Here is a 14,462-nt window from a genome sequence, read left to right as displayed (position 1 = left end):
GACAAAAGACTTAGACCCTACCCCCACACCTCACTATCCTGCTGGCAAATGTACAGTCTCTGGAAAATAAATTTTTCCAGAGCAAAATAGCTGTACCAGGGGAACTTCAGACACTGCTGTGTTCTTTGCTTCATGGAAACATGGTTTTCCTTCCATTTTGGACAGAGCTCTGCAGCCCGGAGGCTTCGCCATTCTCCACAAACCCAGGGTAGCTCAGTCTTTTAAAGGAAGAGGAGGTGGAATATGCTTCATGGTTCAGTCATCGTGGTGCACAGATGTGGTGGTTGTGCCTTAGTCCTGCTCACCCAACCTGGAACATCTAGCGGTCAAATGTCGTCCATTTTATCTGACGAGGGAATTTTCCGCCATCATCCTGGTAGCTGTGTACGTTCCACCACAGGCCAACTTCAGATAGGCAATGGAGGAGCTGAGCACTGTGAGTAGCAGTCGTGAAACAGCGCACCTTGATGCCTTCCCTATCGTTGTGGGGGACTTCAACCTGGCCAGCTGAAAGAAGTCTCTGAATAACTATCACCAGCATATCACCTGTGGAACTAGAGTCAACACACTTAACCAGTTATGCCACCACCAAGAACACAGTGTGCCAAACCATGCCCACCCTTTGGAAAGGCTGATCACCTGGGTATGCTCCTGCACCCCATCTATCGGCAGAGACGAAAGACTGCAGCACCAGTGACTGGGACAGAGAAGGTATGGACAAGGAGCATACATGACTGCTTTGAGTCGGTGGACTGATCAATATTCAGGGATTCATCTTCACGTCTGAATGAATGTGTCACAGTTGTCACCAATTTCATCGAGACCTGTGCGGATGAGTGTGTGCCTTCGAGAAGATACCAGACATAGCCAAACCAAAATCCATGGATGAGCCAGGAGATTCAAAGTCTGCTGAGGACTAGATCTGTGGCATTGTTCCAGATCTATACAGGAAGTACAGGTATGACCTACAGAAGGGCAAGAAAGCAATTCCATTTAAGGTTAGAGATGAAATTGATACACACCAGCTCTGGCAGGGTTTACAAAGTGAAACCTAACATCATGAATGGCAGGGATGCTTCTCTCCCAGATGACCTCAATGCCTTTTACGCACACTTTGGAAGGGAGAATAAATCTAAGTCTCTCCAAATCCCGACAGCGTCAGGTGACCCTGTGACCGCGTCTCAGAGGCCGGCGTCAGAACTCTTTTCAAGAGGGTGAACCCTTGCAAGGCGTCAGGCCCTGAATGTGTATCTGGTAAGGTTTGGAATCCCACGTCAACCAACCAGTGGAGGTGTTCAAGGGCATTTTCAATCTCTCACTGCTGAGATTCTTTCCCATTGATTCTTACCTGTGCCCAAGAAGTCCATTATTAAGGATGAGGTTTCGGGGTACTTGAAGACTAATGATAAAATAAGCCAAAATCAACATGGTTTCTGTAAAGGGAAATCTTGCTGGACAAATCTGTTGGAATTCTTTGAAGGAGTAACAAGCAGAGTGGACAAAGGAGAGGCAGTGGGTGTAATTTACTTAGATTTTCAGAAGGCATTTAATAAGGTGCCTCACATGAGGCTGCTTAACAAGATAAAATCCTATGGTATTACAGTACATGTACTGGCACGGATAGAGGAATGGTTGACAGGCAGGAGACCGCAAGTGGGAATAAAGACAGCCTTTTCTGATTGGCTGCCAGTGATTGGTGGTGTTTCACAGGGTTTAGTATTGGGACCGCTACTTTTCACATTGTCTATCAATGATTTAGATAGTGGAATTGATGGCTTTGTGGCAAAGTCTGTGGATGATATGAAGACAGGTGCAGGGGTAGGTAGTGCTGAGGAAGCAATGCAATAGCAGCAGGACTTAGACAAATTGGAAGACTGGGCAAAAAGTGGCAGATGGAACACAATGTAGGGAAATTCATGATAGTGCATTTTGGTAAAAAAAACCATTGTACAGACTGTTATCTAAATGGGGAGAAAATTCAAACATCAAAGGTGCAAAGCAACTTTGGAGTCCTCGTGCAAGGCTCCCAGAAGGTTAATTTACAGGTTGAGTCCATGGTAAAGAAGGCAAATGCACTGTTGGCATTTATTCAAGGGGAATAGAATATAAAAGCAAGGAGATAATGCTGAACAACACACACAAAATGCTGGAGAACTCAGCAGGACAGGCAGCATCTAGGAACGGAGAGATGCTGTCTGGCCTGTTGAGCTCCTCCAGCAGTTTGTGTGTGTTGCTCGGATTTCCAGCATCTGCAGATTTTCTCTTGTTTGTGATGAGATAATGCTGAAGATTTATACGACACCAGTCAGGCCGCACTTGGAGTATTGTCAACTGTTTTGTGCCCCTTAGAAAGGATGTATTGTCATTGGAGAGAGTCCGGAACAGGTTCACAAGGATGATTCTGAGAATGAAGGGGTTAACATTTGAGGAGCATTTGGCGGCTTTGGGCCTGTGCTCACTGAAATTTAGAAGAATGCGTGGGGATCTCATAGAAACTTATCGAATGTTGAAAGGACTAGATAAGGTGGATGTGGAGAGGATATTTCCTCTGGTGAGGGTATCCAGAACTGGAGGGCACAGCCTCAAAATTGAGGGGTGATTTTTTTAGAACAGAAGTAAGGAGGATTTTTTTAAGCCAAAGAATGGTGAATCTGTGGAATGCTCTGCCACAGACTGCAATTGAGGCCTAGTCCATGGATCTTCTTAAAGTGGAAGTTGATAGCAGACATCCCACCTCTCCCGGAACTTCCAGGAGTCTCCCGCATGTTAATAGTGGCTCCCTGATGCCCGCAAATTATATACAATGTCACAGAAATCAATTTTTTTGAGAGAGAGCAAGAGAAAAGCGAGAGAGAGCAAGCGAGAGAGGGAGAGAGAAAGCAAGCGAGAGCACTTGAGAGTGCGCAAGCAACCACGAGAGAGAGACAGAGAGAGAGACCAAGCGAGAGCGCGCCATGGCAGAGTGTTCCAAAAAAGTATAAAACGTACATCACCCCAGACTGCACTAAAGTGTACCCCTGCCTAATAGGGGTCAAAATAATGACAGTGTTGCTCGCTGCACTGTTTGCAACAGTGACTTTTCTATTGCCCATGGTGGGTTAAGACTGTAAAAGACATGTTGAGGTGAGTTTAACAGGTGTCATTCGTTCATTAGCATAGCTAACGTTATTTAAACTAACTGGCCAGCTGCTAAGGAGCTACTCTACTGCAGACATCCCACCTCTCCTGAGAGTCTCCTGCAAATTGATGGTGCTACCTCCCTGAAATGAGTTTTTGCAAGGTGGGATGTCTGTGATAGATTCCTGACTGGTTGGGGCATCAAGGGATATGGTGAGAGGGAAGGTGTATGAGGTTGAAAGGGATCCAGGATCAGCCATGAAGAAACAACAGAACAGACTCGATGGGCTGAATGGCATAAATCTGCTCCTATGTCTTATGGTCGAGAGCAGGGGGAGCTGCCTCAATGGCTGTCACCCAATTGCACTCACGTCTGCTTCAATGAGATGCTTTGAGAGGTTGGTCATGGCCAGAATCAACTGCAGCCTAATCACGGACCTGGACCTGGACCTGCAGTCTGCCTATCGCCACAATAGGTCTACAGCAGATACAATCTCACTGGCTCTCCACTCGGCTGTGGATCACCTGGATAATAGCAAAGCTTACATCAGGCTGCTGTTTATTGACTACAGCTCAGTGTTCAATATAATCATAACCTCAGTTCTAATCAGCAAGCTCCAAAACCTGGGCCTCTGTACCACCCTCTGCAACTGGATCCTTGACTTCCTCACCGAGAGACTGTGAGGATCAGAAATAACATCTTCACCTCACTGATAATCAACGCTGGTGCATCTCAAAGATGTGTGGGTTTAACCCACCGCTCTACTCTCTCTACATCCACGGCTGAGTGGATAGGCAGCAATATTCATGTTGCTGGACGGAGTGGTTTGAGTATCTCAGAAACTGCTGCTCTCCTGGGATTTTCGAGCATATTAGTCTCTAGATGATGTGCACAAAACAAATTTTACCCAGTGAACAGCAGTTCTCTGGGTGATAATGCCTTGATAGTGGGAGGGGTCAGAGGAGAATGGCCAGACTGGCTCAGGCTGACAGGAAGGTGGCAGTAACAGAAATAATCAGAATCAGGTTTAATATCACTGGCACAAGTCGTGCAATTTGTTGTTTTTGCGGCAGCAGTACATTGCAATATGTAATAATAAAAACTGTAAGTTACAATAAAAAGTATAAAAAAGTAATAAGAATTAAATTAAATAAGTAGTGTAAAAAGAGAGGAAAAAATACTGAGGTGGTGTACATGGGTTCATTGTCCATTTAGAAAACTGATGGCAGAGATGAAGAACCAGTTCCTAAAACATTGAGTGTGTGTCTTCAGGCTCCTGTACCTCCTGCTTGATGGTAGCAATGAGAAGAGGGCATGTCCAGGGTGATGGGGTTCTTAATGATGGATGCTGCCTTTTTGAGACATTGCCTTTTGAAGGTGTCCTGGATGCTGGGTAGGCTATTGTCCGCCATGGAGCTGGCTGAGTTTACAACTTTCTGCATCTTTTTCCAGTCCTGTGCAGTGGCCCCTCCATACCAGACAGTTAAAGTGCTCTCCATGGTACATCTGTCTAAATTAGAGAGTGTCTTAAGTAACATACCAATTCTCCTCAAGTTCCTAACAAAACATAGTCACTGATCTACCTCACTCCTACGTACCTCCTCATCACTGTCGGAATTTTTGCCATCAATAGTTGTGTCATTTACAAATTTTTAGATGTTGTTTGAGCTATGCCTAGCCACACTATTGTGGATGTAGAGAGAGTAGAGCAGTGGACTAAGCACACATCCTTGAGATGCTCCAGTGTTGATCGTCAGTGAGGAAGAGATGCTATTTGCAATATGCACAGTCTGTGATCTCCCGGCGAGGAAGTCAAGCTCACTCAGTCTACCTTCATCACACATGCAAACAAAAGTCGGATTCTGTCTGTGTGGAGATTGCACGTTTTCCTTGTTGACATGGGCATTCCAGATTCCTCCATAATCCCCACAGCAAGCGGGTTGATAGGTAGATTAAGCAGCCTAACGTGCTGCTGGTGAGTAGGCAAGTGGTAGATTGAGGGCAGAGTTGATGAGAATGTAGGGAGGATAAAAAGAATCATATTAGTAAATGGGTGGTTGTTGGTCAGTGAAGACTCACTGGGTTGAAGGCCCTATTTCCCCACCGTTTGTCTCTGGCTGGAATATGCAGCTGCCAATACACAATGCATACAAAAACAGATGATTTTTAACTGTTGTTACAAAAATAGAGCAACAATTCTCTTCCTGTTATTCCCTTCAGCAGTGACGGGAAATATCCCAGGCTATGCTCCGGGAAGACTCACATAGCAAGGTCAATAACAAATAAGAATGCAATTTAATGTGGATAAATGTGAAGTTATCCACTTTGGTGGCAAAAATAGGAAAACAGATTATTATCTGAATGGTGGCCGATTAGGAAAAGGGTAGGTGCAACGAGACCTGGGTGTCATTATACACCAGTCATTGAAAGTGGGCATGCAGGTACAACAGGCGGTGAAAAGGGCGAATGGTGTGCTGGCATTTATAGCGAGAGGATTCGAGTACAGGAGCAGGGAGGTACTACTGCAGTTGTACAAGGCCTTGGTGAGACCACACCTGGAGTATTGTGTGCAGTTTTGGTCCCCTAATCTGAGGAAAGACATCCTTGCCATAGAGGGAGTATAAAGAAGGTTCACCAGATTGATTCCTGGGATGGCAGGACTTTCATATGAAGAAAGACTGGATGAACTGGGCTTGTACTCGTTGGAATTTAGAAGATTGAGGGGGGATCTGATTGAAACGTATAAGATCCTAAAGGGATTGGACAGGCTAGATGCAGGAAGATTGTTCCCGATGTTGGGGAAGTCCAGAACGAGGGGCCACAGTTTGAGGATAGAGGGGAAGCCTTTTAGGACCGAGATTAGGAAAAACTTCTTCACACAGAGAGTGGTGAATCTGTGGAATTCTCTGCCACAGGAAACAGTTGAGGCCAGTTCATTGGCTATATTTAAGAGGGAGTTAGATATGGCCCTTGTGGCTACGGTGATCAGGGGGTATGGAGGGAAGGCTGGGGCGGGGTTCTGAGTTGGATGATCAGCCATGATCATAATAAATGGCGGTGCAGGCTCGAAGGGCCGAATGGCCTACTCCTGCACCTATTTTCTATGGTTCTATGTAGAATATACATGCACGCAGTTCTGCTCTCTCTCTATTAAGCAAACAATGTATTTGTACTGGATGCAATAAAAAGCAATAAAAATGCAATAAAAACCTGGTTGAGGTGATGACATTTGGAGAGAGGCTGAGCAGGTTAAGTGTGTTTACTAAAGTTCCAAAGAATGACAGATGACCTTATTAATCTTAAGACCCTTGAACTTTAACATTCCAACATTCTTTTTCTTTGGGCTCAATAGCAATTTAACTTCTATGTACTGTCTATCTTTAAAAAAAACACTGTGACTGGTTACTTACTTTGACAGGAATCCGTGATTTAGTTATAATTAGTCCTTTGTTGGGAAGTATGGTAGATAAAAACATGAAAATGAATTGTGGTCAGTAAAGTGTGCTTACTCGTCTTGTATATGATGGCACAATATTGTAGCAGCAGTGACGCGGGTTCAGTTCCCGCCTCTGTCTGTAAGGAGTTTGCACGTTCTCCCCGTGACTGCGTGGGTTTCCTCCCGGTGCTCTGGTTTCCTCCCACAGTCCAAAGACGTACAGGTTAGTGGTTAATTGATCACATGGGTGTAATTGGGTGGCGCAGGTTCATTGGGCCGGAAGGGTTTGTTGTGGTGTATCTCTAAATAAAATAACATGCAGGAATCTAAATTCATTCATCTTTCTTACTCTTGAATGCTATTTATTTTGCAGGTTACCAAGGGCTTCCTCCTCCGGTAAACCTCTCTTTATCATCTTACAACTTTAAGACCATTTTAACATGGGATTATGTTGACCAAACGCCTGTTACAACAAGCTTTACTGTTGAAGCCATGAATTACCAGTATGTATTGTTCAGTGTTATTAACTTGCTCTATTTGTTTCAGACAGGCTGTAATTTGACAAGGCCAACAAGAATAACAATTATTTGTGTCTTTACAGAACTGCCCAGTGGGCGGTATTCTCACCTTGCTCAAATATCTCGTCATGTTTCTGTGATGTCACCGAAGCCTTCAGCGTGAACCTCAGTGCAACTAGCTGGTATTACGCTAAAGTCAAGGCCATTACACAGTTTCAAGAATCACAATTTGCTTTGACTCACAGATTTTCTTTTAAGGACAATGGTATGTTGATATTGTTGTTAAACAGAACTTGGAAGAGTGACTTTCATAAGTAGTCGTGTAGCCCAGAAATACAACTTCTGGTCCACTGTGTCTGTGCTGATCGTAAAGATGCTTCCTACACCAGCCTTTCCCTCTCAACTTTAGTAAAGCATTCAACAAGGTTCCTCATGGCAGAGTGATCTGGAAGACTATGTCACATGGGATCCCCAGAGAGTTAGAAAATCGGATCCAAAATTCTCAGTTGCAGAAGAACATAAGTCCCACAGACCAGAAGACATAGGAGCTAAATTAGGCCATTCAGCCCGTCAAATTTACTCTGCCATTCCATCATGGCTGATTTATTATCCCTTTCAACCTCATTATCCAACTTTCTTCCCATAACCTTTGACACCCTGACTAATCAAGAACTTAACAACCTTTGTTTTAAATATATTCAATGACTTGGCCTCCACAGCTGTCTGTGGCAAAGAATTCCACAGATTCACCACCCTCTGGCTAAATAAATTTTTCATCACCCTGTAATAAATGGATGTCCCTCTATTCTGAGGCTATGCCCTCAGGTCCTAGACTCACCCACCATAGGAAACATCCTCTCCACATTCACTCCAACTAGGCCTTTCAATATCCTATAAGTTTCAATGAGATCTCCCCTCATTCTTCTCAACTCCAATAGTACAGACCTAGAGCCATCAAATGCCCCTGATATGTGAAACCTTTCATCCCCAGAACAATTCTCATGAACCTCCTCTGGACCCTGTCCAATGGCAACACATATTTTCTTAGATATGGAGACCAAAACTGCTCACAATACTCCAAGTTCCGTCTGACCAATGCCTTATAAAGCCTAGCATTACATCCTTACCTGTATATTTTAGTCCTCTCGAAATGAATGCTAACATTGCATTTGGCTTCCTTACCATTGACTCAACCTGCAAGTTAACCTTTAAGGAATCCTGCACAAGGACTCCCAAGTCTCTTTTTACCTCTGAGTTTTGAACTTTCTCCAGATTTAAAAATAGTTACCCAGTGGTTTTCCCAAGTAATGTTATGTCTTAGTTTGGAAAAAATTAGGAGTAGAACTTTTGATCCCCGATTCGATTTTGAGAGAAGGTGGGGCTTTTTTGCCTAAATTATCATTTAATTTGAATTAATTTATATGGTTTCCTTCCAATTTTATGTTATGTAAATGTAACTTGGCGGTTGTTTTTTTTCTCTTTTATATATATATATATATATATAGATGATTGTAAGACGTATTGCTCCAGGAGTTGGTTCCTAATTGTTTTTTTTTTAGTTAGTGGGTTTTTTTTAGTTAGTTGGGGTTCTCCTTTTTCCTTCTTTTTCTTATATAAAAATTTTTTCATTAGCATATACAAGTTTTTTCTTCAGCTTTATTGATTATATATATACTAATTTGTTGAACTTTTGTATTTTATAGCTGTAGAAGGTTATATATCAATAAAAAGATTTCAAAAATGAAATAAAAATAGTTACCCCTTTATTCCTTCTACCAAAGTGCATGGCCATACACTTCCCCTACACTTACCACTTCTTTGCCCATTCTCCCAATCTGTCTAAGTCCTTCTGCAGACTCCCTGCTTCCTCAACACAACCTGCCCCTCCATCTTTCTTCATATCATCTGCAAACCTGGCCACAAACCATCAAAACCCAGGGTAGTGGGAGAGGGGTGTTATTCGGACGGGATGTCTGTGACCAGTGGTGCTCTCGAGAACTTTTGTAATATTTGAAAAAAATATGAATGATTTGGATGAAAATGTGAGTGGTCTGATTAGACAACATGGATGTTGGTGGAATTATGAATAGTGAGGAAGGTTGTCAAAGGATAAACAGATCAGTTGAAAATTTGGGCAGAGAAATGGTCCTAGTGTAGAGTACAGTAGTTGAGTTGCAGATTCTATTCTGCTAGAGAAGAAGTTCAAAGCCACAAGATTAAAGCTCTCTCAGGGTCTGTGGGAAAAACCAAGAGTTCCATGTTACAGACAGTATCCGTGCACGTGAACTGAGGTTTTGCTATGAGTCTCTCCTTCAATTGGAACAGGTCTAAAATGTTTACTCTTGTTTCCTGATGTGTTGGGGGGCAGCCGGCATTGTGAACTGACAGAAAGTTCACAAATTCATGGTGAATACAAAGAAATAAAAATAATAATAATTAAGCAATAAATACCGAGAAAGTGAAATGAAGAGTCCTTGAAAGTGCATCCATTGGGAACAGTTCAGTGATGGGGTGAGTGAAGTTATCCTCTCTGTTCAAGAGGTGCAGGGGGAATAACTGTTCTTTTGGTTACTTGTAGGGTTGAAGGAGGGTCATGGAACAGTTGTAAGTGGATTTGGAGACTTAGAATAAAGAGGCTGAAAAAGCCTGCACCAACAAGCGGACAAACCCTTCAGAATTAATTCCTCTGTCTTGTTTTCATACAAATTCGAGGAAAGCACAAGGAGCTAACAACAAATTCTCTTTGCTGCTCCATTCCAACTGCGATTGAGTGTTTGATGAATTCCAAAACTTCTAAATAATCGAGTGTCTAATATTGAAACTCTCAGTTCCACTCAGACTCCAGGCGCGTTTGTCATGCAATTCCTTATTGGGCCTGTCCGCACCTTAACGACCCATGTTATCAACATAAGAGCTGACTGTATCATTGAAGCATGTGAAAAGATTAAGTTGAATTAGTTTAATTGTTCTACGAAAACAAAACTCTGACTGAACTTTTGACAGATAAATAAATATGAAACCAAAAGAAGTCAGACCAGCTGTATATTCTGTGTGGATGGCTGCAATTTTTTATTTATTCTAAAGCACGTTGGGAAGGAAAGGTTTTTATCTGAGTCATTATTTGTATTTAACTGGGAGTGTTTTTCTTATCCGTACATTTGCACTCGTGATACAAATCAGAGCAGATGAGCTTCACCTGGATTTCTAAATTATTATAATCGTGCAACCACTTGAGTTGAGGAAGATGTTCTCCAAAGGGGCTGTATATTGGTGGCTCTTCAAGTGACTGTAGAGCAAAGGTTTCCAATCTTTTTTATGCCATGGAGCCTTACCATTAACCAAGGGGTTCATGGGCCCCAGGTTGGAAAGCCCTGATGCTGAGGCCGATCCGAGATCCACATGTTCTGGTGCAGTGTGGACAAGAGTTATTGGTGGCTGTGGTGAGTGGTTGGGCCTGTCGGTTGTTCAGCCTCTCCTTTCACAGCTGCTGCTTGTTCTCTACGGCACAGCCGAGATCGCTTCCATGTAGCGCAGATGCCTCTTCACTGGCGGGTGAAGGAGATATAATTTTGTAAAGTAAATCTACTTCGCTCACTATCATTTTGCCTTATTAGAGACTTTTGATCTTCTCCAAAAAAGATCAACCAGTAAATTTTAGTATGAGAAGGGACAAGACACATTATTATTTTAACACACAGGGAATGACCTTTTATATCACCAGAGAGACTAGTGCCCAGGCACATGGGCTCAAGAGTGGGCGTCACTGTAATGTAGCAGTTAGTGTGATCCTATTACAGCTCAGGGTGCTGGAACTCAAAGTTCAGTCCCGGCGTCCTCTGTAAGGAGTTTGTACGTCCTCCCCGTGCAAAGTGTGAGTTTCCTCTGGGTGCCCTGGGTTCCTCCTACATTCCAAAGATGTACCAGGTAGTAGGTTAATTGATCATCGCAATTGTCCCGTGATTAGGCTAGATTTGGACCGGTGAGTTGCTGGTAGAGCAGCTTGAAGGGCCTATTCCACACTGTATCTCCAAATGTTAAATAAATAAATAAATACATAAATAGATAGATGGATAGATAAATAGATATATAGGTAGGTAGATAAATAAATAAACAAATAAATAGATATATAGGTAGGTAGATAGATAGATAAATAAATAGATGAAGTTTGGTGGAGTAGATTTATGATGGAGCTCAGCCATGATGGAATAGCAGAGAAAACTCAATGGGCTGAATGGCCACTGCTCCTGTCTTTTGGTCTTATGGAGATGAGGAGAAACTGCTTTTACCAGAGAGTAGTGAATCCGTGGAATTTTCTGCCCAAGGAAACAGTAGAGGCCATCCCATTAAATATATTTAAGGAACAGTTAGATAGCTTTTTGCCTAGCAGGGGAATTAAAGGTTCTGGGTAAGAGGCAAGTAAGTGGAGCTGAGCCCACAGTCAGATCAGCCATGATCTCATTGAATGGCAGGGTCCACTCGATGGGCCAAATGGCCAAATTCTACTCCTAGCTTTTCTGTTCTTATGTTCCAATCAATGTAGTAATCAGGACTATCAGAAGCAGAGAAAGAAAAGGCTCTGCAAGCCTACCTCAGCATTTAGGTTCAAATACACTTCTCCTTTGATTCTGTTGGCGTTGCAGTCTATTGGCTGAACGTACATAAGGACCGAGCATCTATAGCTCTAAGAGGTAAAGAAATCCAAAGATTGACAACCCTCCTCTGAGGATTAAGAGGCTGGCCTCTCTCCTGAGATCTGCTGCTGGATGTAACAACCTCTTAGAATCTCACCCTGTCAATCCCCACGTTCTTCTCAACTCCAGTGAGTTTAGGGTGCAGACCAATCTCCATCAAAGACTCACAAAACTTCTTTCAATGAAGCATTAACCTCAATTATTGTCTCAGTTTAAGACAATTGGAAAAATGTCCAAAGCAGAATGAATTAGTTTTTACTGATGCAGATACTTGGAACATAGAATATTAGAGTATGAAGTTGTACCACCCTTTTTACCGACTCTTAAGGTCAATCTAACCCTTCCCTCCCATGTACCTCTCCATTTTTCATGGGACCTATTACTTAAGAAAGTGCACTAGGACCTCTACAACTGATTGTGAACTGTAATTTCTATTAGAATCAGGTTTATTATCACTGATCTGTGCTGTGAAATTTGTTGTTTTGTGGCAGCAGTACAGTGCAAAGCTTAATACTATAAATTACAATAAAAAATGTATAAATAAGTGCAAAAAGAGCTAAGAATGAAGTAATGTTCATGGGTTTAAGGTCCATCCAGAAACCTGATGGTGTATGCGAAGAAGCAGTTCCTGAAATGTTGAGTGTGTGTTTTCAGGCCCCTGTACCTCCTCCATGATGGTAGCAATGAGAAGAGGACATGTCCCAAACGATGAGTGGTCCTTAGAGATGGATGCTGCCTTCTTGAGGCATCGCCTATTGAAGAGTCCTCAATGGTGACGATTCTAGCCTTTAAGTAGATGAGCAGGTTTCTGAATATTCTTTGATTATAATGTTGCCCTGTTTTATATAGCCACACTGGGTGCTCCAACGGTTGATGTGATGATTCATGGACAAGAAGTTACTTTAAGATGCATTTATCCCCATGTTGGAAATCTGAGCACAAAGACCAGCTTGAACATCAACAATGACTTTAAATGTAAAATTTGTTTTGGACAGGAAAGACACAATGTTTTGGTAAGTACTATCTAATAATTAAATGTCTTCTGCAACTCCAAATTTAATGCACTTATTAAGCAATACTGTTATAATTATATTGTGGTTATAATGTTCTAAAAATTATTAACAGTATCTAAACAATTATGTGAAGCAGGTTTATATAAAAACATTATAGCATTATTTTGCCATAGCATTTAAAAGTTTTATTTAAATATTTATTCACAGCACTTTCTAATAAAGCTATTATGGATAATGAGTACAAAGCACAGTAAAACTACTTTACGTAATTATGTCATACATCTTAAAGTGAACCCCAACTCAATGTTGGTGGCTGGTGAATTCTGTACATTTCCACCAGTTGCATTACCCTACACAGTCCCACGCAGAGTTCAGTGAAACCAGCGCTGTGAGCCTGTCCGGAGCTTGGGTGAGCTGCGCGGGTCAGGTCCTATGTTGCACGGGTGGAGGAACCGCAGGAGCCTCTGGCTCATCCACTGGCGTGTTGACACACTTGTGGTCATATCATGACAGCAGGGGCTTGGTAGAGGAAGCCTCCAAGTCTTGGTGGGCCGGTTTAAAGCCATCTACTGAAATACATCCAGATTTACCCCTTATCTACAATAAAAGTCTTTTCTCTCCATTCTAAAATGTTGAACGGGCCATCGTAAGGGGCCTGAGGGGATGTGGGTGTGCATCCTGGCGGACGAAAACAAACGAGGCAGAACGTAGATCAACAGGAACCCAAGGAACCATGAAGGGAGGTAGGAATAGGTGAAAAGGAACTGAGTTTACTAAGCAGGGTGGAACGCTGTTGAGAGGTCGAGTAGGCGGTCAGGAATAAAATCACCTGGCTGTTGTATTGGCTGCCCATATACTGCAAGTCCTCTTATGGAGCTGTGATGAGCCCCAGCATGCCAACACTTATCTGTCAGGGAAGCCCTCACAGCAGCCTTTAAGGAGTGGTGAAACCGCTTGCACAGGCCATTGGACTGCAGGTGATACACCATGGTGTGACGTAGCCAAATGCCCAAGTTAACTAGGGATTGCGGTCAGAGGAAAGATCAGATGGGGTGCCAAACTGAATAACGCAGGTGCTGACGAACACCCAAGCCACATCTGCGGCTGTTGTTGATGCTAGAGGGATGACCTCTGGCCACTGTGGTACAGTCCACCATGGTAAGGAGGTGCGTGAAACCGTGGGGGGTGGGGGGGCGGGGGGAAGAGGGCCAACAAGGCCCACCTTGACATGGTCAAACCTTCGCTCAGGGATCTCAGAAGGTGTTAATGGCACCTGAACATGACGGTTAATTTTTGCCTGCTGGCACTCCACACAGGCCGCAGTCCAATCACGCACGTTCTTTGTAAGGCCATGCCACAGACTTAAGTGCAACCAGTTTCTGCGAGGCCTTCCTGCCTGGATGCAAGAGGCCATGAACAGAGTTAAAAACAGTCCAACTCCAGTTTGCTATGGAGTGAGGGCGGCTAGGTGAGACACCACACAGGAAAGGAACCCAGCTTCCCCGAACTTAATGTCAGCAAACCGCAGGCCTGTGACTGTTGTTCGGTAAGCCTGGACCTCTGGGTCAGTAGCTTAGTCGGCTGCCATACCCCTATATGTACGTTCCTTTTCAACGGCCCGCCATGAGAGGCAATCAGCCATGGTATTATTTTTCCCATTGATATGTTGTATATCAGTTGTGAACT

General features: G+C 43.2%; 1 protein-coding gene across 2 annotated transcripts in view; it reads left to right on the top strand.

The window, feature by feature from the left end:
- The window catches only part of LOC134359652 (interferon gamma receptor 1-like), a 91,061-nt gene that overhangs the window by 63,031 nt on the left and 13,568 nt on the right, over positions 1–14,462 (top strand). For both annotated transcript variants that reach the window (XM_063073152.1, XM_063073157.1), the window contains exons 3-5: positions 6,928–7,057; positions 7,156–7,337; positions 12,613–12,776. In XM_063073152.1, coding sequence (XP_062929222.1) covers positions 6,928–7,057; positions 7,156–7,337; positions 12,613–12,776 — 476 coding nt within the window. The remainder of the gene's footprint in view (positions 1–6,927; positions 7,058–7,155; positions 7,338–12,612; positions 12,777–14,462) is intronic.

This window comes from Mobula hypostoma, chromosome 2 (assembly GCF_963921235.1).
Source record: "Mobula hypostoma chromosome 2, sMobHyp1.1, whole genome shotgun sequence".
NCBI classification, from domain to species: domain Eukaryota; kingdom Metazoa; phylum Chordata; class Chondrichthyes; order Myliobatiformes; family Myliobatidae; genus Mobula; species Mobula hypostoma.
The sequence above is the reverse complement of the archived record's forward strand: the minus strand, read 5'-3'. Positions and strand labels throughout refer to the sequence as shown.